At 40.3% G+C, this 26,086-nt stretch overlaps 4 protein-coding genes and 2 long non-coding RNA genes across 9 annotated transcripts in view; 3 read left to right on the plus strand and 3 right to left on the minus strand.

Annotated features, from left to right (window-relative positions):
* The window catches only part of abhd16a (abhydrolase domain containing 16A, phospholipase), an 8,695-nt gene extending 5,294 nt beyond the window's left edge, over nt 1–3,401 (plus strand). For both annotated transcript variants that reach the window (XM_046043822.1, XM_046043823.1), the window contains exons 13-20: nt 519–623; nt 716–779; nt 935–991; nt 1,495–1,557; nt 1,671–1,747; nt 1,939–2,037; nt 2,159–2,205; nt 2,803–3,401. In XM_046043822.1, coding sequence (XP_045899778.1) covers nt 519–623; nt 716–779; nt 935–991; nt 1,495–1,557; nt 1,671–1,747; nt 1,939–2,037; nt 2,159–2,205; nt 2,803–2,886 — 596 coding nt within the window. In that variant the 3' untranslated portion in view covers nt 2,887–3,401. The remainder of the gene's footprint in view (nt 1–518; nt 624–715; nt 780–934; nt 992–1,494; nt 1,558–1,670; nt 1,748–1,938; nt 2,038–2,158; nt 2,206–2,802) is intronic.
* Nucleotides 3,402–3,478: 77 nt separating this feature from the next.
* On the minus strand, nt 3,479–15,472 carry vars1 (valyl-tRNA synthetase 1). Its single transcript, XM_046043821.1, has 29 exons — nt 15,351–15,472; nt 14,475–14,830; nt 14,243–14,386; nt 13,875–14,082; nt 13,678–13,793; nt 13,439–13,514; nt 13,107–13,207; nt 12,863–12,990; nt 12,390–12,554; nt 12,209–12,290; nt 12,001–12,120; nt 11,286–11,394; nt 11,006–11,185; nt 10,727–10,851; nt 10,482–10,585; nt 10,220–10,378; nt 9,531–9,621; nt 9,285–9,390; nt 8,971–9,041; nt 7,695–7,820; nt 7,486–7,590; nt 6,889–7,036; nt 6,559–6,686; nt 6,172–6,327; nt 5,845–6,069; nt 5,574–5,685; nt 4,304–4,479; nt 3,755–3,904; nt 3,479–3,668 (listed from the first exon to the last, which is right to left on the minus strand). Exons 2-29 carry the CDS (start codon nt 14,826–14,828, stop codon nt 3,600–3,602), a joined length of 3,834 nt encoding a protein of 1,277 aa, XP_045899777.1. The 5' UTR covers nt 14,829–14,830; nt 15,351–15,472; the 3' UTR covers nt 3,479–3,599.
* Nucleotides 8,093–8,556, plus strand: LOC123967654. The gene is made up of 2 exons (XR_006824301.1): nt 8,093–8,265; nt 8,347–8,556. It is a non-coding gene; the product is annotated as an uncharacterized LOC123967654 (long non-coding RNA).
* LOC123967655 lies at nt 9,316–18,623 on the plus strand. Of its 2 annotated transcripts, none has more exons than XR_006824303.1 (4): nt 9,316–9,683; nt 16,816–17,038; nt 17,499–17,664; nt 17,943–18,623. It is a non-coding gene; the product is annotated as an uncharacterized LOC123967655 (long non-coding RNA). The 2 variants fall into 2 exon arrangements; XR_006824302.1 differs by lacking the exon at nt 9,316–9,683 and adding an exon at nt 11,997–12,609.
* On the minus strand, nt 16,175–20,426 carry LOC123967652. The gene is made up of 3 exons (XM_046043824.1): nt 19,473–20,426; nt 17,935–18,597; nt 16,175–17,047 (listed from the first exon to the last, which is right to left on the minus strand). The coding sequence occupies exons 1-3, from the start codon at nt 19,785–19,787 to the stop codon at nt 16,532–16,534; spliced, it is 1,494 nt and encodes a 497-aa protein (XP_045899780.1). The 5' UTR covers nt 19,788–20,426; the 3' UTR covers nt 16,175–16,531.
* A 120-nt stretch (nt 20,427–20,546) lies between these two features.
* Nucleotides 20,547–24,999, minus strand: ino80e (INO80 complex subunit E). 2 transcript variants are annotated; one of them, XM_046043825.1, is made up of 8 exons: nt 24,869–24,999; nt 24,504–24,586; nt 24,318–24,388; nt 24,171–24,223; nt 23,964–24,045; nt 23,033–23,150; nt 22,603–22,701; nt 20,547–22,061 (listed from the first exon to the last, which is right to left on the minus strand). In XM_046043825.1, exons 1-8 carry the CDS (start codon nt 24,894–24,896, stop codon nt 21,855–21,857), a joined length of 741 nt encoding a protein of 246 aa, XP_045899781.1. In that variant the 5' UTR covers nt 24,897–24,999; the 3' UTR covers nt 20,547–21,854. The 2 variants fall into 2 exon arrangements, with proteins under 2 accessions (XP_045899781.1, XP_045899782.1); XM_046043826.1 differs by having other exon boundaries at nt 24,764–24,881.
* Between the last annotated feature and the right edge of the window lie 1,087 nt (nt 25,000–26,086).

Genomic DNA, 26,086 nt, shown 5'->3' on the forward strand with positions numbered 1-26,086 from the left:
TCTTGTAGCCCATCCCAGCCTTGTGCAGATCAACAATCTTGTCCCTGATGTCCGTAGAAAGCTCTTTGGTCTTGCCCATGGTGGTGATGTTGGATGCTGGTTGTTTGGGTGTTGACAGGTGTCTTTTATACAGGTAACAAGGTGAGGCAGGTGTATTTGATGTAGATAATTGGTTGGGATTGGGGCTGTGTCTTAAAGAAAGACTAACTGGCTTGTAGGAGCCAGAATACTTGCTGTTTGTCCAGGGGGTCATATACTTGTTTTTCCTCATCAGATGGTTATCAATTTTTATAAATTCATATGATGTGATTTTCTGGAATTTTCTTTGGGATTCTGTCTTTCACTGTTAGAATGTACATATGATTAAAATTGTAGATTGTTGCATTCTTTGTAAGTGGGCAAACCTGCAAAATCAGCAAGGGGTCAAATACTTATTTCCCCCACTGTATATGTGAATCACGTTATTTAGTCCATCCTGCCTGGTTGTGAATATCCCTACTCTCCATTTCCTTTCTTAGCAAGTTGGGCGGTGATGTCATACCCAGAGATCCAGTCAATAGTGTTGGATGCCTCCTTTGATGACCTCCTACCCCTGGCCCTCAAGGTCATGCCTGACAGCTGGAGTGAGTCCCTAGGGGTTAAATGTCATAAACTATTAATTGTTTGTAGCAGGTAGCTTTGTATTAGCAAATGAAATATCTTTTTTTCCTCTTAGGGCCGTTGGTACAACACACAGTTAGGCAGTATGTAAACCTGAACAATGCTGAGCAGCTTCTCAAGTGAGTCTATTTATAGTGACACTAATCATTGAACATTACGCAACATATTGGGAGTGTAATTGTGAAACTAAGTGGGGGTTTTTTTGTTTGTTTTTTGTTGGCATAGCTTACAGTGATGCAGCTGATGATTAACACAACTCCTTCTCTTCCTCCAGATATCAGGGACCAGTCCTGCTGATCAGGAGAACCAGAGATGAGATCATTACCACAACGTGAGTCCCCGCAGTCCATTTTAAAATGTCATGTGTGTATATATATATATATATATATATAACCCTATATATATATATATATATATATAATGAGAGAGAGAATCTATAGATATAAGTATAGCAGAGGTCTGCTTTCCATTGGGTTTTCAAATGCATACTGTTGGCAGGAAATACTTTGATTGAAATAAGATTAAAATTAAATAAAAATTAGAAATAGCTTTTGCACCCGATATCTGTCAGACCCAAATAAGATTCTCTAAAATTAATTTTTTTAAAACCTTCAACACAACTGCTGTTTCTTTGGAAAAGGAAAAACGTTTTTCTGTCAAAGACAGATTGTGCATAGGTTGGAATATTTAAGTACACCCACTAGTACGTCATGAACTACTCTTAGTCACTAAACATTTTGCCGAGTAGTAATATTTTGAAATAAAATTAATTTTTTATTGTTGGGTGTTTTAATGTTAAATATTATTGATATTAAGTTATACGCTGTATTACAGGGGTCCAGAGGACATCATGTCTAACAGAGGCAATGACCTCCTGCTGAAACTGTTACAATTCAGGTCAGTCTCATGATTTTCAAACATCTGATCTCGGTATCCTACTGGATACGCACAATGTATTTGGACTTGTTGAGTGACACATACATATAAGTGGTGATGTTTTTCCTGGCCAGGTACCCAAAAATAATGACCGACGAAGGGGTTCGAGTTGTCAGACAATGGCTGGGATCCTCCAACCACTTAGAAGAAGGTAAATCTGGCCTTGTGTTCACGCCACCATTGGACGTTTTGGACACTTCACATTTCTTTGTAAATTAGAATCAAAGTGTATTGTATTGAAGTGAAGAAAACTATGTGTGTCTACATTTAGGGTGAGCGCTTGAGTAGAAAAGTTGGTATTGTAACAGCTGTGTGTAATGACAGATCACTCTTGCTCTGCAGCATCTGTGTATAGTGGCTATGAGGTGGATGATGACTGGTGTGTGTCTGTGCTGCAGTCCTATCAGGCAGATAGAGATGTTTTGTTTCCATGGAGTGTTGGTAAGCCCTGGGGTCTTTCACATTTACTATGCAAATGAACTGCACATACTATTTACTACCCTCATACATACGTACATGTATCACCTCAGTGCTTTTACGTGGTCTTACACATTCTTACCAGGTGAGGATATGACTGCAGAGGGAAGGCGGCAGCTGGCTCTTTTCTTGGTAAGGAGATCATTTGTTATTATTATCCATGCACTCAGGTTCAGTGTGAACAGTTGTTTCTCCTGCCTGGTTTAAAGGGCAGCCACCTGTTGTCTTTATTTCATCTCTCCAAGTTACGTTACAAAGTCTAATTTCTTTTTCTCCAGTAAGCTCCCATTTTCTTGTTTAAGGTTGGCTTACCCCCTCCCTCTCTCGCACTCCAAAAAGGAAAAAAAAAAAACATCACAGCTATTCAGACATCATTACCACTGAGGAACATTTTTCTGGTTGCCATAGTAACCAGCTCACCTGTGCTCTCAGGTTGACTGGTGTAATATATTTCACCGCGCTCAGCTTATTGAAGTCATTTAACATCAAACAAGAGGAGTGCCATCAATTACAGCTAATGCTATGCTTTTCCTCCCTTGGTAATTCCTCCTGAATTAGGCTTTATTCAACCTCCCATGTAAACCCTTAAGAGATGGGAGAGATTTGTATGGCACTGAGCCAGACAGACCAAAGCTAATATAATCAAATTCTGCACTTCTTGTTCATTGCCCTCCCACACCTCTCATTCTCCATTCCTCCTCCTACCCCGCTGTCTTTTCTCTCTCCCAGGCGCGGAAGTACATGCGAAACTTTGAAACGACACACTGCACTCCTCTCCCCGCCTCCGAGTTCCACTCGCCCTGGAGACTGTAAAGAAGGATGGATGAGAGGAAATGAGCAGTAGAGGATTTGGATGGCCTGTGGTCAGAGCGTGTTCCTGGCATGGTGTGATAGATTTGTTGTCATGTATAGTGTTGCGGCATATTGAAAGATCTGGCCTACTCTGCGCGCGTGCCCCCCCCCCCCTCTAAAAACCTGTAAAATATGGTACATATTCTTTTGAGGTTAGTGGTTAATCATACTTTAGTTTTTGTGTCTTGAGGAAAAAAGGACGCATTTCATGTGAATGCACGAGCCATCTCTCACTCCTTCCATTGTTCCCTCTTTGGCTGTATTTGTAAAGAAGCAATTACAAGTATAAACACATTGCTGTAATATAAAATATCTTAATGGTGTCAGGTCGAAGGAATTTTAATCTTTAGAAATGCAGCCAAAATATTTAGGTTTATTTCTTTTCTGTGGACGGTGTCTTTATGAACAAAGCTGTATCTAAAATGATGCTCTTACATGTTCTATTAAATATGCTGAATAAAATGTTTGACATTTAAGAGAGTGAATTAACTTGTTCATTACTTGATACAAATGTACAACAAATTGCACAGATTACTAGCCTCAGGACAACTGGTGAAGACAAATGTCATAAGAGCTTTATTGAATTCCCTTCATACTCTAATCAACTTGGAAAATGAAAACACTGACATGGAAAGTGGAAATAAATCCTGATTTACAAAACACTAGGGGGAAAGTCACATCATTTTCCTGAAGTTGGCCATGGCTTCTTTTACTTTTTCAAGTTCAGTTTGGCTCTGCCGTAGCTGAGGAGAGAAGGAAATCGTTATTTACCAGTAATTCACATGTCTTGCACACCAAGAAAACCTGTGAGTCAATTTCTTTTTCCCACCTTCTCAGCATCCTGCTCCTGCACCTTCACTGGCACCTTCTCCTTGTAGTCACTCTTTGCCATCTTCTCTCTCAGTTTCTCCATCTGTTTCTCCAAGTCTCCTTTTTTTGTCATCAGCTTAGCCACTTCCTTCTCTACATCAATTAGACCCTGGGGGAATTAAAGGTGAAGTGATGACACTAAGATTTTATTATTTCAGGTCAGTAAAGAAGGAATGAGGTGGCAATTCTCTTGAAATAAACAACTAAAGCTCAGACTTTTCTGTAAGTTTATTCAGGATCTATAGTACACTCATAGCACAGTACATGAACGCTCGAAAGAGTATGCGAGGTGCATTCATGCTTTTAGATCATTCAGGTAGTCATGTAACGGGTCAAAACAGGACACGTGAATTTAAATGATTTGCAATTGTAATTAGTAGTACATGGTAGAACCCACCCAATCTTGTGTCTAAGGAAACTAAAACAAAACTAATGTATTACACATCACAAGAGGTAGAGGGATGGGAGAAACCAAACAATATTGAACGGGACTACTCTTCCCCCTCACCTTGAGCATAAGGTTCACGGTACATCTGTCAGAAGCAATAGCCACTGCACAGCCTTCTGGGACAGGCTGGTTAGAAGTCAGAGGGAAGACGGCCTGAGAATAAGACAAGGTCTGAATCTGCAGACTGTACTTCTGTACCAGGGACATCGTTGCAGAGTCTATGCACTGCAGGTAACCTGGGAGAGAAAATGGGCACTGAAGTTTAAGCATCATTAAAGATTGCAAGTAAATACACAGAAGAATTATCAGCAAAATGTATGCAAAGTCTCCAAAGTAAAAAAATATATACGTTATGTTACTAGATTGTTATTACTGCTGCATAAATTTGTAAGCAACAACTGTTGTAGCTGGCTGAGGTGGAGCCAATTTTAATTATATACTGTTCTGTAGTTTCAGTTGGTACAAAGCATATTTTATAAGCTCCTCATTATGTATTGTAGATGTAGGTAAATGTGTATGTTGGTAAAATCTTTATCGAAGTAACAAATATATTATATACAGAAGTAAAAGTACAATATAAAGTAGCATAAAATGGAAATAATCATGTAAAGAACAAGTTCCCCAAAACTGTACTTAAGTACAGTACTTTATAGGGCTGACCCCAAATAGTCCAAGATTCGATGCCTCGTTGGGTGGAGCCTGATTTGACTGTCAAAGCTTCACAGCGAAAGGAGGATCATGCCATTTTGGCGATATGGGGGTCCTGAACGTCTGATTTTAAAAAGAACTACCAGTTTTCTCCCAATAACTTGATATACAGCCTATTACAATATACATTTCAACGTTTAATGCTGTAAATAAAATGCAAAAAGAATAAAAACTTTCAATAAATGTTTTTTAAAGTGTGTAAATAAATCCAAAATTAGAACCCTAACCCTGGGTCATCAGTGCGCATGTGTAGGCTTAGTGTGTTTGTGTGTAGTGGCAGAAGAGACGGAGCCCCAGCGTCGCTGGTGTTGTGCCGAGTTGTCCGCACCTCCCGGGACTTTCAGATAAGTTATCACCTTTGATGACCCACACAAAGAATATTTTATTCTTATTTATTATTTTATTCTCCCCCCCCCCCCCCAAACACAGCGCACAAAAACACGCATGATTCACTATCAGTCGACAATAGGAAGGACTTGATGATTCTTATTCGACTATGTAAATCCTTAATCGGGGACTGCCCTAGTACTTCAGTAAATATACTGAGTTACTTTAGTTAGGCCTTAAACCAAGATTTATTTCACAGCAACTTTTCTAATGTAGTTTGTGTGTTTCATCTTACAGTCAGCTCTGGTCTTGGTCAGGTTGTAGTCGGCCCTCAGTGACCGGATAGTCTTAACCACAGTCATTATGAACTCCATGTCACGGTCGACCTCCTCACTATGCCAGCAGAACTGCAACAAAATCACAGAAGACAGAATGAGAGCGTCAGCAAAATATGTACTTCAGTGAATTTTATTTAAAATAAGTAATGTCCTCTCATAATATGTAAAACTGCAACTTTAGGAAAAATAATGTTTTAGCAGCCATAACTTAAACTTTCCTTATCTCACCTCCTCGCTGTCAGGGTAGGACGTGACACTGATGCTGGGGGGATCACTCTGAGGTTGTCGCCTCGGTAACCTCTGGTAGAGCTCCTCAGAAACAAAGGGCATCACAGGAGACAGAAGGCGCAGACCGACGTCTAAACAGGTGTAAAGTGTCTGTCTGCACACCAGGGCCTGTCTCTGGGTGGTGCAGTCTTCCTCTGCTTTACTGAACACTGGTTTGACACTTTCCTGGAAGACACAAGAGTGTGAGGGAAGAAATGAGGAAAACCTTTTACATGCCCCCACATAATGAATGGACCTGGGCCGCTCAGTGGTCTCAAAGTTCCTTACCAGGTAGACATCACAGAGCTCGTACAGCCAGAAGTTGTAGATGGCCGTCGTGATGGCTGGGAAGTCATAGGCCTTGAAGCCAGCATCACATAGAGCAACAGCAGCACTCAGTCTAGATAGAATCCACCTGTCGGATACACTCTCCTCTCCACAAAACTGAGAGGATTGCATGTGTGAAGTGTAAAGAGGACATTTTAAGATTGTGGAAAACTGTGTACACGTTTATGAATATAAAGCAGGGTGGCATATGGGCAAACTAAACCCCCAGACACAGAATGGTAACAAGAAAACAGTTTTGAGTAAAATATGGTACCTATGTCACTGGATGAATATAAATAAGTCCTTGTTTATGTTGTCTGTATCCTTCAGCTTTCCCCTTGGTCTCACCTGGGCTTTTTCTGATGGTACAAAGTTGTCTCCCAGTGTCTTCATGGCAAACTTCACAGCATTCCACAGTTTGTTGCAGAAGTGACGGTAGCCCAGGATGCGGTTGACATCCAGGTTGATATCCCTACCTGCAATACACACATGAATAAATTATCATTTCAGTATATATTAAAATAGATAACATTTTTTAACAATTGACCTTGTACTTAATGACGTTTTCCCCGTGTTGTGATATATTTTATAAAGTCAAGGTTGAGATCCAGGCTGTGGGCCAAAAGAGGCAGAAGAACAGAGAAAGTCAGAAAAACAAACAAATAAAAATGAATTCACCTTGGCTAGTGTAGGCGCACAGAGCGAACCGGAGAGCATCTGTGCCACACTCTGGGATGCCATTTGGGTAGTCTGACTTCTGGCCCTGCTTTGCTTTTTCTACCTCTAGTGGATCCAAGTTGCTGTCCATCAACTGGACATGAAGACCCTAGAAGGTAGGGGGATGGGGAATAAGGAGGGATGTCAGCATTTGAAAAACAAAACAATGTGTTCAGCATTTTTTCCTTTCATGTTGAGAATAAGACACCTCTTTCAACTGCTTCCTGTTTTTCCTTGATGTTTTAATTAGGCAGTAAGGAAAGGACCTTTATAGGAAAACATTAACGGTAAAGTGCAGTTTACTACAAGTCATTCAGTGCCCTCTAGAGGACAGGTCTGCTTGGTCTGACTGAGCACTTTCCCCCTTAGCTGGTGAAGAGATTGATGGCCTCAATAAAAGCTTGTTGAAGCAGAAAAGGGTGCTTAATAAAGCTTACATAAGAATATGGGCCTCAGGGGTGCAGTGAGCGCGTGTCAACCATGTAAAAGACAACCCAAATAGGGGAGAACTTTGTGTGTGTCTATCTGAACATGCATCAAAGCGTGATTAGGTGTTACCTCTAGGGAGATTCCTGTAATGACGTCCAGAGGGTCAATGACATTGCCCAGAGATTTGCTCATCTTCCTTCCGTGGGCATCTCTCACCACTGCATGCAGATAAACCTGTAAAAAAGCATCATCATTACTTAGACATGTCTTGCTAATAACACTAATGTCACATCCTGTTGTGTTATGTCTCGGTTTTTGGCAGTTTCGACTGGTCTCACCTCTTTGAAGGGCAGCTTGCCAGTCAATTTGAGGCCCATCATCACCATACGAGCAACCCAGAAAAACAGGATATCATGGCCCGTCTCCAGCAAGGTGCCCGGGTAGAATACATTCAGGTCCTGGGTCTAAAGAAAAAACGCAAATAGCAATATTTATGATGGAAATACATGTACTAAATACTGTTTTAGTCAAATATTATCAGAACACAGAGGTACAGTGACATGCGCAGGAACCCATAAATAAATCATATCAAGTTTTTATTGTCACATAATCATACACAGTGCAACTCAGTGAAATTAAGTGAATCTATCAATTAAGGCTGTACAGAACATTTTGTTTACATTCAAAAGCTATTCTATTGAGGTTTTTGAACAAAGTTTCGAATGTCATCATATTTTATGACGTCATCCTGCCCTCATAAAAAATCTTTTTTATTAAATCAACTTTCTTTAATTAATATAAAAACATAAATACATGTAGGCATCAGGCTAATCCCAAAACAGTCCAGGGCAGAGGATCGGAGTAACCAACAACTCACTCGTTCTGCAAAGGATGCGGGCTATAACCCAGGTAACAATGTCACAAAATACTAGACCCAAAATGCATTTTTTGTTATTGTGGGTATAGAAATGTAATTTTTGGTGCTGTTAGATTGCTGCTAGACTTCCCCGGTAATTCAGGTGTGCCTCCCTTTGTGTGCGGCAAGCGGGAGAGCAGTTTTTCCGACCGTAATGAAAAGGCTAAACGGCAACAAATATGGATTGAAGCAGAATATTTTGTTAGATAAAATATGTTGTGAATTTTGGAAATGAAAATAACATCTATAATTTTTCAATAAATTTTGACTTTGGGACTTTTCAATGCTCTGGAGTTATTGGAAATGTTTGTGTCACGCGAGTCGGAAACAATCCTATGTAGCCATCACTGGAATCTACATTTACATGTGCATTTATTACATTATGTAATATTACTAATAGTGTAATACTAATCTTTATCTGCAACTGTGCAGTAATGTCGAGTTTAAACACAATGAATATACATGCAACAACAAAAAACAGCTGCACAAGTGTTGATTTAGAATTTGAATTTCGATGTTATGAATTTAAATGTGTACTCAGAATTTAGGTGGCAGCATTTCCAGTTTATACGCCTGTCTTTATTACATTATTTGCAGTTTTAGAAAAGTGTTTCTACTGCAGAGGAGATCCTTGCTATCTACTGCAATAAAAACTGCCATTTGTTTCTGGTGAAAGGTGCTTGTCCTCAGACTTTTACCTCATTAGGCCAACCGAAGATTGAGAAAGGGAAAATGCCAGACGAGAACCAAGTGTCCAGAACATCCTCATCTGAAACACAGGAACAAAAGTTATCTAATTTGTATGAATATGGAGTAGGACTAAATTAAGTGAATCTGTGTAGCAGCAAAACATGAACTGATTAGATAACCTTTATAATAATTATTGATAATTCATAATTATTCTATTTTATTTAGACAAAAAATATCTACAACATATACAGTAAGTCCATACATGTACCTTTACAATAATTGTGGTAATGACACCGCTAAATTAAAAAGTGTTAAATCTTACCCTGTCTGAGGCTGATTTTGTCTGCAGACACATTGAAGCGCTTTGCTGCCTTCTCTCTGGCCTCCTCTTCCGATCTACCACTCACCCAGTAATGACCATCCATGTCCTGCAGAGGGAAAGCAAAAAAAAGAGTAAATTTTAAAAAACAGGAACAGGCATATAAATTCAGAATTACGACACAAATAGCTTTCTATCTGTCATCTGAAAGCCTCCAGACCTTGACAATAGTGACAGACATCCTCTTACCTCTCCTGGTTTCACAGAGGAATCGTTGACAGTTACAAAGTAAGCAGGAATACGGTGACCCCACCACAGCTGCCGAGAGATACACCAGTCCCTGAGAGGAAGATGGATGGATGGATGAAATCTGACACACTACAAACAGGACTCCCTAAAGACGTGAATGTTCAAAATGATATCTCTAGAGCTGAAACAATTAATTTCAATTCATTATTTGTATAGTTTTTTGAGCAAAACTGCCATACATCCTCTACTTTGAGGTTCTCAATTATGATATTTCTTTGTCTTACGTGACAGTAAATTAAATATTATGGTTTGTCGGACAAAACAAGCATTTTGAAGACATCACCTTGGGTTCTGATGAATTTTAGGCTTTCTTTCCCTATTTTAAGACATTTTATAGACTAAAACATTTATTTAATCAAAAAGATAATCTGTGGATTAATTGATAATGAAAATAAGCTGCTGCTCTAATATGGTGAGATTCTTAAAAAAAGAATATTAGCATATTCCCTAAACATCAGCATTCAATTTAAAATGCTTAACTGTACATGTCAAAATCAGAGTAGTCTCTGTGATAACACCGACTACCGTAAATGAAACTGGCCATAAAAAAGGCTATTGCTGCTCAGATCCATTGTGAAACAAACAATATAAAACAGAAGAAACACTTTTAAAAATGAGGAGAACATTACCTGATGTTGTCCATCCAGTTGAACCACGTCTTGAGGTGGTGATCAGGGATGATTTTGAGCCGTCCCTCTCTGACAGCGTCTGCGGCCTGCTTGCCCATGTCTGTGCAGTTCACATACCACTGTGGCTTCAGCAGCGGCTCCACAATGTCCTTGGAGCGACTGATAGGGTAGATAAACAATGGGGATGATCCTGAATAACATGAAAAGATCTAAAACACAAATAACCTCTTTTCCACTTATGCACAAATGAACCTCACTTTACCTGCAGACTGGGACAACCATAGGGTTGTCTTTGATCTCTTTAAAATGGCCTCTGTCCTTGAGAGCCTGAAGCACTGCCTTCCTGGCCTCAAAACGCTTCATGCCCTGGGGGACCGACAGAATAGTTAAAAATGAAAAATTAAGAAATAAAACTCCTTCACCAAGCAAACTATGAAGAAGTGACTTTTAGTGTCACATTGGAAATGCACACACTGCAGGGGGAAGGACGATAATGAGACACTATACCAGGAAGGGAGGAGGCACGTTAATGAGCAGGCCATTCTCATCCAAGATGTTGATGAAGGCCAGATTGTGTCTCTCTCCAACCTCGTAGTCATTATGGTCATGGGCTGGGGTGATTTTGACAGCACCTGAACAGAAAAAGGTGCAGAGGAATAGGAGAGGCAGAGAGAAAAAAGGAAGAAAAAAAAAGGAGACAAGAGCACTTGCTTAACAACTTGTTATGATTACTTTTTCTCAGCACCCCACAGACCCACAGACAGACCTTCCTGTAACCATGCCTACCTGTTCCAAAGCTCATGTCCACAAAGTCATCCAAGACAATCGGCAGCTTGCGGTCACAGAAGGGGTGGAGTACCATTTTCCCCTTCAGATGCTGATATCTGGAGTCAGCAGGGTGGACAGCTACAGCAGTGTCTCCCAGCATAGTCTCAATACGAGTTGTTGCTACAACTATTTCTTCGTCTAAGGACCAGAAGGAGAAAAAGAAATGTAAAGGACAGTGTAACTGAATGGCACATGGTGTCTTTGTTCAAAATATTCTGCTGTCTATGAGCTCACATACCTGATCCATCCACCTTGTAAGCAAAAGACACCAACACGCCAAACTCTACTTTGTCTTTGTAACCAGGCACAGGCAACAGAGTCCTGCCGGTAAGCTCCTTCTTATCCACCTGCAAACCAACCAGAAGCTTTAATTATGAGAGCACAGCACGACCAGTACTGGCAAAAGTGTTTGAAACTGTCACCACGACAGCCTTATAACAGGGTTAACAAAGTAGGGCTAACTGCTGTTAGAAAATATTTGATGTAATTTGCTACAAATCACACTTTTTAGAAATACCTTCATTTTCTGAGTAAAATCAATTTTTCTAAAAAATAATTTTTTTTATCCTCTTCGGATTATTTTTAAGCAGTTGATAGGTAGAGAGGAAATGTGTGTGTGGGGGCTGTGACATAACAATTTCCTGAGTAACGAACTTCTCAAATGCATCAGTCTTTAATTTTGTCTTTAAACAAACAGCCATCCAAAACACTGATTGAATGAAATAAGAGTATACATACAAAATCAGGGATTAAATCTGGTATTCTAAAAGTGGTGTTTGATACCCAGCCATCTCAACCAATGCAGTGTGTGCATTGTGAAGTGTAAAGAAAACTAAAAAAAGAGTAAGAAAATAATGAACTGACATATTTGTGTGACTACAGGAAATAGATATAGCCTAGATCTTTACCACTCTAATGAGATGCATTCCTTGTCATTTAACCAGAACACTTGCCTCTATGTCAGAGATGGCAGAGTTTAGTGTGCAGGACCAGTTGACCAGCCTCTTGCTCCTGTAGATCACTCCCTCATCGTGCATGCGGATAAAGGCCTCTTGGACTGCATAGGAAAGTTTCTGGACAGAGAAACATGTATAGACATGAAAAAGAGGAATATTTCTTCAGATTCTATTCAGATTAGTTCAGAGATTTCCAAAAACTCACAGGGTCCATAGTGAAGCAAGCTCTGTCCCAGTCCAGAGAAGAGCCCAGCTTCTTCAGCTGGTGGTAGATACGGTCTCCCTTCCTAAAAAGGCAAAAAGGGGCTCAGTTATTACTGTCTCTTTATTCCAGTTTTTAATCCTACTTCAAACATCTCCTCCTTTCTACTACTTCCTTCACTCACTCATTCTTCCATTTCCAGACTTCCTGGATGAAGTTTTCCCTGCCCAAATCGTGACGGCTCATGCCCCTCTCTCTCATCAGCTTTTTTTCCACCACCACCTGGGTGGCGATACCAGCGTGATCACAGCCCGGGTTCCACAAGGTGGTCTCACCTCTCATCCTGTGCCTTGGAGAACGGAAGAAAGCACACCACTTTGATAGGCAGATGCAACAAAAGTAATGTAAATGCTCCGTATTTGTATAGCGCCTTTCTAGTCTTTTTGACCACTCAAAGTGCTTTTACACTACAAGCATTCATCATTCACACACATTCATACACTGGCTGAACAGCCACCAGAGGCAATTCGGGGTTCAGTATCTTGCCGGGGATTGAACCGCCGACCTTCCGATTAACGCTCTGACTCCTGAGCCACAGCCGGCCTCACTGAAAATATGAACTTGAATTTCAGGCTATTAAACAGTCCAGTTAATTACCATCTGGTCAGAGAATCCTGAATGGCGTTGGTGAGGGCGTGACCCAGGTGAAGGGATCCAGTCACATTAGGTGGAGGGATACACATCATAAAGATGCCACGAGGGTTGTGGTCACTAATACTCTTCCTCTGCAGAAAGTAGTGAGGTAGACAGATATGTTATCACAGACAAAACTAATCAATAAAAAAAAAAAAGAATGTTTTCTGTTGTGGGAATATAGCGTAAAGGGGAGGACCTTCCTTACCCCATACTCAGGCTTGAAGAATCCCTGCTTCTCCCACCATTGATACCAGGCAGCCTCCACATACTGAGGACTGTAGGAGTCAGGAAGCGGACTAATGACATCTGACACCAGAAAAGAAAGAGAGAAAGGGTTGACATTTGGACCTGAAGCTAATCAAGATAAAACTACTGATATTATAGAAGGTATGCACTGATGTCATTTTCACATAATACAATCCCCCTCACCACCACAAAAGGGCAAAATAATATTCTTCATATATATATATATATATATCTCACACACACACTTTCTGTTACAAAAGAGAAAACACCCCCCCCACACTGAGCAATCACCTTTCTTCTCCCCAGGTGCAGTGGGGATATTGTATGTGATCACTCCCAACTCCTTTTTTTCCGGTTTGGCCTTTTTCTAAAAGAGAAAAAAAGGAGAGCACACCACATGTGATTTGATGGCAATTGATCTTTGACCCCTCCAGAACAGCTATGATGTTGGCATAGGCCATGTTTATGTTTTTTAAAGCTGCACCAGTGTCTTACAGGAAGTTGTAATTGCAGAAGTTAAGTGTCCATACCTCTGTCGGTGGCTGTGTATTTTTCTTCGCCTCCATTTCCTTCTTCTGCTGGAACTTCTCCAGCTTTTCTTTCTTCTTAGCTTCCTTCTTCAGCTGGGCTTCTGTCTTTGGTGGGCCTGAAGGAGGAAACAAAGACAATCAGAATGCTGTTTGTACAAAAAAAGACATTCATGAACTGTGGCACAGGACTTCCTAACCATTGGCTGTGGCATCAGCAGAATCAATAGCAGGACTGGCATTAGCAGCTTTAGCATTAGCAGGGGCATTTATCTTTGGTGTAACTGGCACCATCTTCTCACAAAGAGTGATCTTCCCCAACACCTTCAGGAACTGTGGCTGGTTTATGCAGGTGGTGAACCACCTGGTAACATTGGTCAAGACCTTCCTGTCTGATGGCTCTAACACCTAAAAGCAAAAAATATAATCAGACTAATGCTAATATATTATGGCACAGTCAAATGTTGACAGGTGGCAAACATGGCTAAATTGATAAGATATGCAACATGCTGACAGACAGTCAGCAACTAACTGTCAAAACCTGTAAGACATTGCACAATGTACGTACATATTTAAAAGGTAGCAGAACAGCTGTTGCTACAGCCATATCAGCCAGGGTGATGCTCTCTCCCACCAAGAAGGTTCTCGGTTCCAGTGCCTGATCGAGAATCTTTAGAACACGTATCAACTCTGCACGGGAACTCTGCTGGAGCTGTGAAGACACAAGTCATTTTAGAATAAATTGTCACAAGAATAAATAACACACATGTCAACAACAAGCATTTGGATTCTCCTCTCACCTTCTTATCCACTCCCATCACCCCTATCAGTGGGAATACCACAGCACAGGACACCGGAGTGAGTTCATTGTCTGCAAAGCTGAGCCACTGCCACACCTGGCTCTGCTGCTTTGTATCTACACCACCCCTCTTCCCCTGTAAAGCCAGGTACCAGGCCACAGCACTGGCCCCACTGAGGATGGAGTCACCTTCCCCAGTGCCCAGCACCAGGGTCGGTCTGGAGCGGGCATTCAAGGACGCAGGAGGATCTTCTGTGAGGGTCCTCGGGCAGGAGGACGGACAGAACTCTGCAACTATGAGGGCCAGAAGGCTCCTGAAGTCATCGGGATGAGGGGTCACGTAGAGAGTGGCCATCTCTGGTACAAACACAAACATTATGTACATTGTGAACTGGTTTTGACTTGTTCATATTTTCTACCTTCTTACTTTTATGTTTGCTGTAAGTAGCTTGGTAGAGTGGGTGTGTTCGCCGATCATGTTAATTCATCAGTGTCACTCCAAAGTGACATATTATTAGCTTAACAAGAGATGCGAGCTTGGTAAACAAACTAACGTTAGTTTACGCGTATTTAAGACAACTTTTTTTGTATTTTATCCTGGCCTACATCATCGTCTATGTTAGCTGGTTAGCTATCTGTTTCATCTTCTGAAAAGCTTTCGATCTCTGCCACCTGTCAAAAGCTGACGAAAAGTCGAGCCAAACAGGTTAGTTAGCTTTTAGCTAAGCAGACAAACTAAAGCTGGATTTTCTGTTAGTGTACGCTGAGCTTGAAACGTGTGTACGCTAAACAGTTATTGTTTGAAACTCGTTTAAAAGTTAGCGTTTAAGAAACCGGTGGCTCGTTATTGAATATTTTTGTATCAAGTTATCCATACCTTTGAATGAAACAGAAAGAGACGTCAGCTTAAGTTAGCATACAAAGCAGAACACATGAGTCCTTTCAGCCTCCGTCTGATGCAACGACAGCGCTAAAATTTTGTTCCGGGTTTGATCTGCCACTTCCGCCACAAAACGGAAGTCTACAAAATGTTTTATTTTTGAATAATTATATAAACAATACCAGCAACAACAAGTATTGATGGAAAAAAGTATACAGATCATTAATTGCATTAAAGTAAAAGCTATATATATGGGTAGTCTCATCTTTAGCAACGCCCTATTTCATAAACTGAATATAACTTTGCATGTAAAATCTTAATCTGTAAAATTGCTAGTAACTACAGCTGTTAAATAAATACCTCTTTATTGTACTTATGTACATTAAAAATAATTACATACTCATTTGTTTGTTTGCAGGTTGAAATTTCATATGAAAATACATGTTAATACATGACAAAATACATGACTATAGATGATAGACCATCAGCTCACTTCTAAAAACCATGAGATTATAAGGACTGGTTGCTGAATCCTAAATGTATAAAGTCACAGAGGAAAAACTGGGAGAGCACCTCCGTGACATTGTTTAATATGCCACACGGACATTTCTGAAGTCACGACACATCTGTGTGGAATATTAAACAGTGTCATGTCCTAGTTTGAATTTATTAAATTTAAATAACTATTAATATGTAAATATTGTTTTGTTATTTCTGGTATCATGAGCATTTACAGAAAATGACAAAACAAATGAATGTCTTGTTTTGATGGGGGAAAAAGTTCCATTACTTAAACATATAAAAAGACAAAAACAGCACAATAAGCCAGCATTCTCTTTTATTCAAATGTACATGTAAGCAAACATTTATCATAACAATTATCATACAAGAATTGCTTTCAATAATTACATCCGAAAGCCTTGTGCACAGTGTTTTTAAATCACAGTTGGGTCACTATATCCTAGCTCTCAGATACAGCCAGCCACAGTGAAGTGTAAGCCCTACAGTAAATGGACATTTCAAGAACAACTACGGCATATCAGATGACATCAAATTTAAATAGTTCCCCATTTTTCACACTCTTACGTGCTAAAGAAATTTACAAACCAAAACTGGACAAAACATTTGGAAATTTTTGTTACTATCGTCAAGTGGAGTCTGGATTTTCCCTCCACTTTTCACCCTGACTCCTGCCCAAAACCCTCTCTTACATCAACAATAAATGTATCCACCATCCCCATTATTAAACCCCCTCCCAGCCAAAACACATTACCCACCCCATTTTTACTTCTCCACACCAGCCTCCCAAACCCGCCACCTACAGCTTCCGCCTGACCCCCCATCTCTGACATCACTGTTCTGACATATCCCTCACTCTGTTCCCAAAGCCGCCATCCAAAGAACTCGATCACCCACCAACCATTATCCACCACTTCACCAAATATCCCCACTGTGTCTCCAGCCAGGGTCCCCATGCCAGTGACCCCAGTGTGGCAGCTGTCCAGCAGGGCCCCCAGCATGGAGGAGGTGCAGAAGTAGACGCCAAAGAAACAGGTTTCCCCAATACCCAGTAGTATTTCTGCAGCTGAGCCCATCAAGGACAAAAGGTCAGAGATAAAGAGGTGGAGCAAGGTGTAGATGTCTCCAGGCAGGGCTGCCAGAACTCCAAGGTCTTCCTGAAGAACGTATGTCACCTGAGTAAAGATAATACAAACACTTTTTAAGAGAAGATAAAAAAGGTGTGAATAATGAATTGATAATGAATTCAGGGAATGTAATGAGTTAACGCTTCCTACTGGCCACACCTCATTCCAGTCTCTGGGAGGAGCAAACTGGAATGAGGAGATTTATGAAACAACTGAAGATATTAAAATGCAAATGTTTCTCTACAAACTACACTAACTATAACTGTTTTTTTAAATGACGCTATAAACGCATTAATTTCTGCTGTAGAGTTGGGCATTTTTACAAGAAATAAACATGTTTGCAGTCTGGTAAAAAAAAAAAAAAAGGGTTTTAAATTGGTCCCTATAGCTAATTTCCCCCTCATGACAACTGTACGTGGGTGAATTTTAATATAAGTCACCCATTTAAATTATAGTAAGGCTTAAAGTTATGCATAATTAAGGTCGCTTTGACTGACAGGTGGGTGACCTCTCAGGTGGCTAGCCACTACGTGGATCAGCCACCAGGCTTCATTCAGCCCAGCCCAGTTCCACCTTTGCCCATTTTGGATTCCGGAGCAGCCAACATTGGGCATCACAACGGCTTTTCAGGATCCTATGGGTGAAGTCATGGACACTACATCCAGGTTTGGGCAGGCTCTCTGCAGTTGCATTATGGGTGTGGAATTCAGTATTTTTGGAGTTTGACCCATAATAGAGGATAAAAGTAATCTCAGCCTCTGCTGCATTGATTTTTACCATAAATTTCTTTTCCGTGTGTCCCTCACATGAGACAGATCTTGTCTCTTGTTAGCCTTATGGAAGTATAATTCAAAATTGCTGGAGTACACCTTTAAGTTAAACATTTATATAAAAAATATAAAATAAATTAAAACTATGTCAATCACTTGTATCACCTGTCCAGGTAACTGGGTGATTGTGGAGAACACAGGCCGCAGTGGAGCTGTAAGGATGGAGACGGTGGTGGAAAGGACGTAGACTAGAGTGCTGCTGGAATTGTCATCTGTCTCTAGTTCATCCAGAGTTTCAGTTGTGCTTGAATCTACATCTTCAGATCCTGTGTTTTCACCAGTAAGATCTGCATCCAGCTCTTCTATATTTCCAGGGAGCCCATCAGTGTGAAGACCCACTCCAATTCCAACAGCCTCTCCATCTGCTCCTCCACAGCCTTCTGAGAACAGCTCTGCCACTCCTAGTGTCTCCTCCAGCTCTTTCACGCTCACTTGTCTCTCCCCCTCCCCTGTCTCTCTGATTAACCCCACACTGAAACCACTCTTCCCTTCTGGGGCAGCGCAGCACACTGCAGACCACAGTGGCTTAGTCTGACACTCCTCGTCTCCATCCTCAGCAGCCCCGAAACCTCCGGCCCCGGTCAGGATGTAGAGATCACCGCCTAAAGTGCTGCACTGGGGTGTGAAGGTTGACAGAACCAGTGTTGTGACTGTTGCATCCCAGTGTGTAAGCGGGGAGTCTGTAGGCGAGACAGGGTGAGATGGATCTCCACCTCCTCTGAGAAGGGCTGGGATTGCTATTTTAATGATGTCTTCTTCTTCCTTTGTCTGGCAGATAAAATCATCAAAATCAAGTGTTAATGTGTGAATTACAATATATGCAAGTGTACACTAGTTATAACCCACCATACAGATACTTGAGCTAGTATGTTCGATCATAAATCAATACATTTTATTTAACTGATGATTTTCAAATGTTCATCAGTTCTGTGGTTATATTAAATAGCTATACAACACTTGAAAAATAGGACAAATGAGAAATGCATTGCTCCTGTTTTACTTCCGTTATATGCCAACAGTCGACCTATTGGTTGGGAACCACTGGACTGGTTACAAGATAAATTGGAGGGGTTGTTAGATAATTAATGATGTGAAGAAAAACACAAATGTGTACTTATTTTTTGGAATTTTTAATAATCTTTGCCTGTACTTTTACCTCTCAGGGCCTAGAACAGTTATTTAAATTACATAAAATTTAGAGAGGAAATGTCTTGTTAGATCTGCTAACAACACAAAGACATATAAGGCACCAACTGCTTTTTGTAAGAGGTCACAATCCTAAAAAGGTTGCAAACCACTGGTTTAATTTTTAATAATACATTTAATGTTATTAGCTTTTCATTAATCTGAAAATGAACTACTAACTATATCTATCAGATAAACATAGTGAAGTAAAAAGTACAATATTTTATTCTGGGTGGAGTAGTAATAGTCTATAAAGTAACATAAAATGGAAATACTCAAATACTCCAAACTGAATGTACTTAAGTATGGTACTTGAGTAATTGTACTTAGTTACTTTTCACCACTGGTTTACTGCTTGCATGCACCAGTCTGTGATTTTGCACTGTACTTCATTATTCAAATCCACCATTCAAAAACAGGTAGTACTACTTTAAATAGCATGACAGATGCATTCTTACCACAAGCTCTTCCCCCTCCTCCCCGCCCCTCTCTGTCCATCCATGGCTGAGATGGAAGGCGGAGTAGACAGCTGTGTCACAGGTCGGTTTGGACAGAGTGGCAAACTCCTGTCCCCCAGGCAGTCTGTGGCAGAGTGGTCGCAGCAGCGGTCCTTCAGAGGCTCCCTGAGGAGGCGTCTGACTGTAGAAGCAGTTGCTGCAGAGGCTGAAGCCTAGCTCTGAGTTGTCCTCAGCTGGAAGAGACAGGCATGGGCCCAGCACTGCCAGCAGCCAGACAGCCGCAGCGGCTGCACTGACAGCAGCAGGATACGGCATGGTGGTGGTGAGCTCAGCAAATCCCCCCTCTCTCTCACACACACACTCTCACACAGAGCAAGAGGGAGAGGCTTATAAATTATCCAGTGATTTCCGTATATAGATGGAAAAGATACGGTGGCCAAGGGTGGCTTGTTGTTTTTCTCACTCGCTCCTTGTTTTCTCCTCCAGTTTGTCTCCAACCATGGCTGTCCTGTCAGCTGTATTCTGAGAGACAGAGTGAGCCTGTGTTGCAGGCACAATCTTGCTTACGCCTTCATTTCCCTTTCCCTGACAACCTCACTCCCTCTCTATTCCACCCTCTTTGACTCTTCCTCTGACTGTACCTCCACTTCACCCCTCCCTCTTATACTCTCTATGGCTACACCTTTAACATTGCTGTCAGGTACACAAGCCAAACCCATTAAAAGCTTTCAATTACCTGTAAGTCTTCATTCCCATACAATGGTCGTTGTACTAGGTTAGTCAATTGAGTGTTAGACACACTCTTGTCGTCCATTCTTGGTAAACGCTCATTCCTGAAAGTGCTGACTCTGTATCAAATCCAACAGCTGCTTTGAACTGCTTTGAATCAAGCAGAATTTCTCCCTTGAAACTTAAAATGTGAGCAACTGAGCTCTATATTTAACAATGTCAGTTCATAAAATCCTCCTTAAAACTTAATCCTGAAAGTGTCAAAGTCATGGGTCATTGTCTCACCCAGAGTGCAGCAATTCTTGAAATCACCCTTTCCAGACAAAACAGACTCCTATTCCTGTCTTGCAGGTTGTAGCATGCTTTCTTTATTATAAGAAACATGCCCGTTGAGACATGATGATGTTGGCACTGACAAAATCGTTAGGTATCAAAAACAGCATTTCACATATAATCTTACAACTTAGCCCTGTGCATGTGTAAGCAGAGTGAGCATAAATAATATGAAACTGTCTTTTTAACATCTAGAAGAGGTGGAATCCAGCCAGGCTGCCTTCATATTGCTTAAGAGTGAGAGTTATGGGCAACATGAGCCAAGCTTACCCCTGGGCTTATTTCAAGAATGGTATCAGGATTCATTTGCAGAGGTCAAGCAAGCAAAGAAAAACATGTACAATACAAAGCATGAACTAGGTCTACATGAGCTGTCCTTTTTCACAGATGTAGTGCATGTTGTCAATAAACATGTCCTGCATTCAATAAACATTCACACAGACGGCAGCATACCTGAGTGACTGACTATAGCTGTGGAATGAGAGCTTTAGGGTGTGATGTTTTGGGTGGGGCACCAAGTTATACTACAAGGTGTGTTCAACATTTTTACTGCTTTTTAAACATCTAAAATGGTGTGATAAGAAATATTTTTAGACAAACACACAACAGCCCACACCATTTTTTTAAAGTAAAATGGTCCATGTAGGATATTGTCAGGAGAATCTACCTAACACACCATTTAACTTAAAACAAAAACTTTTAGCCTGAAATAATTTTATTTATTCTCTGACACAAACAATTTGACAGGATCATCTCCATTAACATGAAGTAGCTTTAATTCTTGGTGTTTTGTAAAAACATTAACTTAGTACAAATGACAGATGTAAAAGCTGCCCGTAACAAGCAAAGATGACCTAACATTGAAACACAATTGAAACATGTATATCATAATAAACAACTTAAATTGACTACAGCATTTAAACAATACCAAGTACGAGATTATGGTTATACAATGCAAAACAAATGATCAAAAACTCACTCTGTGCAGGACATACCTAGTTGTAGTCACAGTTTGTGGGATGCTAGACTGTTTGGAAAAAAAATGCCCATGGATTTTTCTTAAAAAAGTACAACCCAAGATTTAATCCATAACATAATATTGGAAAATCACATTTATCTGTGAGATATTTTAGACCGTGATGCTGCAATTAAGCGAAAGCCCACAGGGGGGAGCTTGGCTCCCACTTTGAAAATATATAATGGGCAACAGAGTACAGAAAATACATTTAGACTCACTCACTCACTCACTCACTCACTCACTCACTCACACACACACACACACTCCCCTGCTTATAAATACATCTAAACACACACTCAGGCTCACTCATTAGGGATGTCAATGACTAGTTCAGCCTCGTCTCCCTCCCCTCTGTCTTCATCTCCTCGATCGCTGTCTCCATCACTCTCTCCCTCCTCCTCAGCTGCATCTCCACTAAGCATCTGTCTGGGAACCCAGCTGAAGGGGCCGCTGGCTGCAGTAGGCGCCACGGGGGCTGATGGGTAATTAGCTGCCATTGGGGCAACAACCTGAAAGAAATTCAGAATAAAGCAAAAAATTTAATTTTGAGAGGGATGGAGATATGATGGAGGCAAGAGGGGTATGGATGGATGGCTGCATCACAGATGTACAGAGTAAATCAGGACAAAGCATGCAGCATGTATATGAACTTAAAGACATACTGATCAGAAGGTCATTTCAGCACAGTGCCAAACTTAAAATGGCTTAGGGGACTGAATTGTCTACAACATCATTGTCCTGAAATGTCATTATTAGAGGTTATATTGAGTAAAGATCAGAACAAGACTGTTAATATAGCAAGAGTTTGTCAACTATGCCACAAAGTAAAATGAACCAATACAGAGTTTTTAGACTCCCTAAGGAGAACATAAAAGTAGACACATATGCATATATACTGTGGCCAAAATATAACCTACTGTGCCATCTAATATAAATGGCACATTCTTATACAGGATGTGAGAAGTAAGCAATATATCTGAATAATTATTATCATTGTTATAATTATTATTACTACGTCTGAGCATCTTATTTTTCCTTTTCCTCTCTCACCTTCCCAGTAGTCTCTTTCTTGTTTTTAGGCGTCTTTGTTTTTCTCTCTTTCTTCATTCGTTCAGCTGGTGGAGCCATATACTCTGGTGGGAAGGGCATCTGCCCAACACACACGCAGGCCCCAAAATTGCCAAATGACCACACAAACACACATGCACACAGGCATTGGCAATTTACAAGACAGACACACACAGCAACAACACAAAAAACACAGAAGAACACAGAAAAATGAACATTGCAAGGACATTATAAGTATCAAACAAAAAACAAACAAAGGAAAAGATAATCCAGACTTTGTGGATAAAGTGACAAAAGAATGAAATTATATAAATAATGACAAATAAAAACAGGGATTATGTTTGCTGATGAAGAGACGACAGTGGCAGCAATATTACTGTTGCTGACCGCACTAAGGGAGATGCAAACTCACAGTGTTCAGGTAGGGTCCAGAGCCCGATGACTGTAGGGGATTTACACCAGGACGGGACAACAGGGAGAGATGAGGGGAAGATGATGAAGGAATACACGCCCCAGGACTACTTCTTCGCCTGAAAAGAATGCATGGAAAATTAAGAGAAACTCACTGTGTGGGGTATAACAGCAAGAGCATTCAGAGCGCAAAATGTTTTGTCCACATTGGTCCATTTGATTCAATAGGCCGTAACAAGCCAGCTTAATTTAAACAAACATAATTTTCTCTATGTGTTGGCCTTTGTACACACTAATTCAACACTTCTCTAAAAACAAAACAAATGTTTCCCAGAGTGGCTAAATTTGAAAAAGCCAGCCTCACGTTTAATTGTGGTCAAGGAAAACAGATCTTTTGGAAAATGATGATGCCTGGAAATTCATCAGCTAAAAAGAAGAAAAGAAGCCCTGATAAGCCCTGATGTTTATAATTATCTAGAAATTACTTGCACTGACTTAAGTCAGTGCAGGATGTCCAGCACAAATAACAAATTGCCAGAAAATTGTATCTTGCTTTCTTTGCACACTAACTCAAGACTTAAATGTGAATAACACAACACTTAACCCCTAGTTGCTCTAGAGGAGTACGACCTCTGATAAATATATAGCAATTGTAAATCGCTTTGGATAAAAGCGTCAACTGAATGTTTTGTAATGTAAAAGTCTGTTTTTTCTTTTAAAATGGTCACAATGACCACAAAGATGGGAATATTTTATAAATACACATATTGATTGTTCATATTCATGGCACTATTCATAGTACAAGCAGCAGTGAAAATTCTGTGGTTGGTGAAAGACAAAGTGCTGAACTACTCAAGGTATTGATGATATCAAGAGTTACCCTGAGCTAGTTGGTCAAATTTTTGTATTTTATGTTAAAATGCCAATCTTACTTCTTTGCTACTTCTCGTTCTCTTTCCCTCTCACGGGGTCCTTCTCCTTCACTATTTTCTGAAGAAACTGTTGCATCTGAATCTGCAACAGAAGACAAGAAAACCTGAACCAACAGTATAGTCGACTGCGTACAACTGTGACACAACAAATGAAAGCATGGCATGGTAATAAACACTTCATTCTTTAGGATGAGGTGCAATAACTACCTGAGGAATCTTCATCGACTCTCTCATACTGCAGCAGTCTGTCCAAAAGGAAGCTAGATAACAAGTGCATGACATTATTTATTTACTGCACGCACATAATATTATTGAACATCCACACATTTTCATGTACACACAATGTAATCTCACCTTTTGTCCCTGGAAACTTTGAGAAGTTTTCTCTGTGCTCTCCTCAGCTCCTCCTGAAAGCATTCCTGTTCCTGGAAAAGGGCAACCAAACACGGAATCAGAGCAGACAAGGAGATATGTGTATGTAAAAAGACGATATATGATTGCTCAAGACTGACCGTTCACACTGAAAATGATTTTACTCACATAAACAAGAAATTTTAATTTTCGTTTGAGATTTTTGTATTTCCGCTTATAGTCGACTTCGACGTCCGCTTGACCGTTCATTTCTGAAACGCAGCATGCAAATGATGAAACAATGAAACCTACCGTTTGTTAACAGTTGAAGTTATATGCTGCAGCTACTTTTCCTAACACACACTGCATGTGAAACGACATAACGTTACATCGGTGTGATGGACTGAATAAGGTAATGTATGCTACGCTAGTTAAAAACATTAGCTTACATAGCTAGCTCTCACAGACATCTACAAATGTACATCTTCATTTATTTCATATGCAAGCATGATTTCGATGAATTGCAAGTCTATTTTTAAGAAAAGCCCTGATACCTCTTATTTGAGTCTGTCTGTGCGACATACTCTTGTTTACTTTCGTGACGTCGTTTCCATGCGTCGTGATGGGCGGGAACTTCTTCTTCTTCTTCTTTTGGGGTTTTAACAGCAGGTGGCAGCCAGCGTGTTATGTGCGTTATCGCCACCTTCTGCTTCTGACCGTGGACATCAGAGAAAATGGGGGCGGACAATAAACATAAAATTTCACAAGAGCAATTTTTGAGGGGAACACAAATAAAATTGTACTTAATAGGATACGTGTACACAGAGAGAAGTCTTACTATTTTTCCGGCCAACAACACAAAGCAATAATTAAATATTAAATATGACTTAAGTTCATAGGTTAACCATACGGCCATATTATCCTAGTCCTCTAGGCTACATAGTAATTTAGGTTTCTTCTGGGATAGAGGATGTCTCTTACATACATACATATACACATATATATGTATAAATATATACGTATATGTATATTCAGACTTTCATTCAATATATTCAGACGGACAAACTTTATATATATATATATTATTTCCTAAATGGCATGCCATAATATACATAAATATATATGAAACACCAATGTCCCGACAGTGACAGTGTTAAAGTAACAACTAATCTTTTATGTGATCATGACCATGGCACATGGAACAATAAACACAACTCATCATTCAAAAAAAAAAAAAAGATGGCTTGAGTGAATTTACTTTCCGTGATTGAAAGCAGCTTCTTTCATATAACTCCGTGAAAGTGTGACGTATCAACCTGATTTTCCCCTGTTCTGTTACAGTGGGGGAAATAAGTATTTGACCCCTTGCTGATTTTGCAGGTTTGCCCACTTACAAAGAATGCAACGATCTACAATTTTAATCATATGTACATTCTAACAGTGAAAGACAGAATCCCAAAGAAAATTCCAGAAAATCACATCATATGAATTTATTAAAATTGATAACCATCTGATGAGGAAAAACAAGTATTTGACCCCCTGGACAAACAGCATGTTAATATTTTGTAGAAAAGCCATTATTGGCCAGCACAGATGTCAAACGGTTTTTATAGTTGGTGACAAGGTTTGTGCACATTTCGGCAGGGATGTTGGCCCACTCCTCCCTGCAGACAGCCTCCAAATCATTCAGGTTCCGAGGTTGTCGCCTGGCAACTCGAATTTTAAGCTCCCTCCAAAGATTTTCAATTGGATTCAGGTCTGGAGACTGGCTA

This window comes from Micropterus dolomieu, linkage group LG03 (genome assembly GCF_021292245.1).
Source record: "Micropterus dolomieu isolate WLL.071019.BEF.003 ecotype Adirondacks linkage group LG03, ASM2129224v1, whole genome shotgun sequence".
NCBI classification, from domain to species: Eukaryota; Metazoa; Chordata; class Actinopteri; order Centrarchiformes; family Centrarchidae; genus Micropterus; species Micropterus dolomieu.

What these genes read in the sequence shown, in the direction of transcription:
- vars1 (XM_046043821.1), bottom strand. Translation starts at nt 14,828, where the DNA reads ATGGCCACTCTCTACGTGACCCCTCATCCCGATGACTTCAGGAGCCTT. An exon ending in AACTGGATGGACAACATCAG is followed by an intron (nt 9,622 to 10,219) that starts GTAATGTTCTCC and finishes TCTTCCTCTCAG; the next exon opens with GGACTGGTGTATCTCTCGGC. An exon ending in AGGAGCAGGATGCTGAGAAG is followed by an intron (nt 3,669 to 3,754) that starts GTGGGAAAAAGA and finishes TTCTCTCCTCAG; the next exon opens with CTACGGCAGAGCCAAACTGA.
- LOC123967652 (XM_046043824.1), bottom strand. Translation starts at nt 19,787, where the DNA reads ATGCCGTATCCTGCTGCTGTCAGTGCAGCCGCTGCGGCTGTCTGGCTG. An exon ending in AGGAGGGGGAAGAGCTTGTG is followed by an intron (nt 18,598 to 19,472) that starts GTAAGAATGCAT and finishes TTTATCTGCCAG; the next exon opens with ACAAAGGAAGAAGAAGACAT. An exon ending in TCACCCAGTTACCTGGACAG is followed by an intron (nt 17,048 to 17,934) that starts GTGATACAAGTG and finishes ATCTTTACTCAG; the next exon opens with GTGACATACGTTCTTCAGGA.
- ino80e (XM_046043825.1), bottom strand. Translation starts at nt 24,896, where the DNA reads ATGTCGCACAGACAGACTCAAATAAGAG. An exon ending in CAGACAGACTCAAATAAGAG is followed by an intron (nt 24,587 to 24,868) that starts GTATCAGGGCTT and finishes GCTGCGTTTCAG; the next exon opens with AAATGAACGGTCAAGCGGAC. An exon ending in AGAAAGAGACTACTGGGAAG is followed by an intron (nt 22,062 to 22,602) that starts GTGAGAGAGGAA and finishes AATTTCTTTCAG; the next exon opens with GTTGTTGCCCCAATGGCAGC.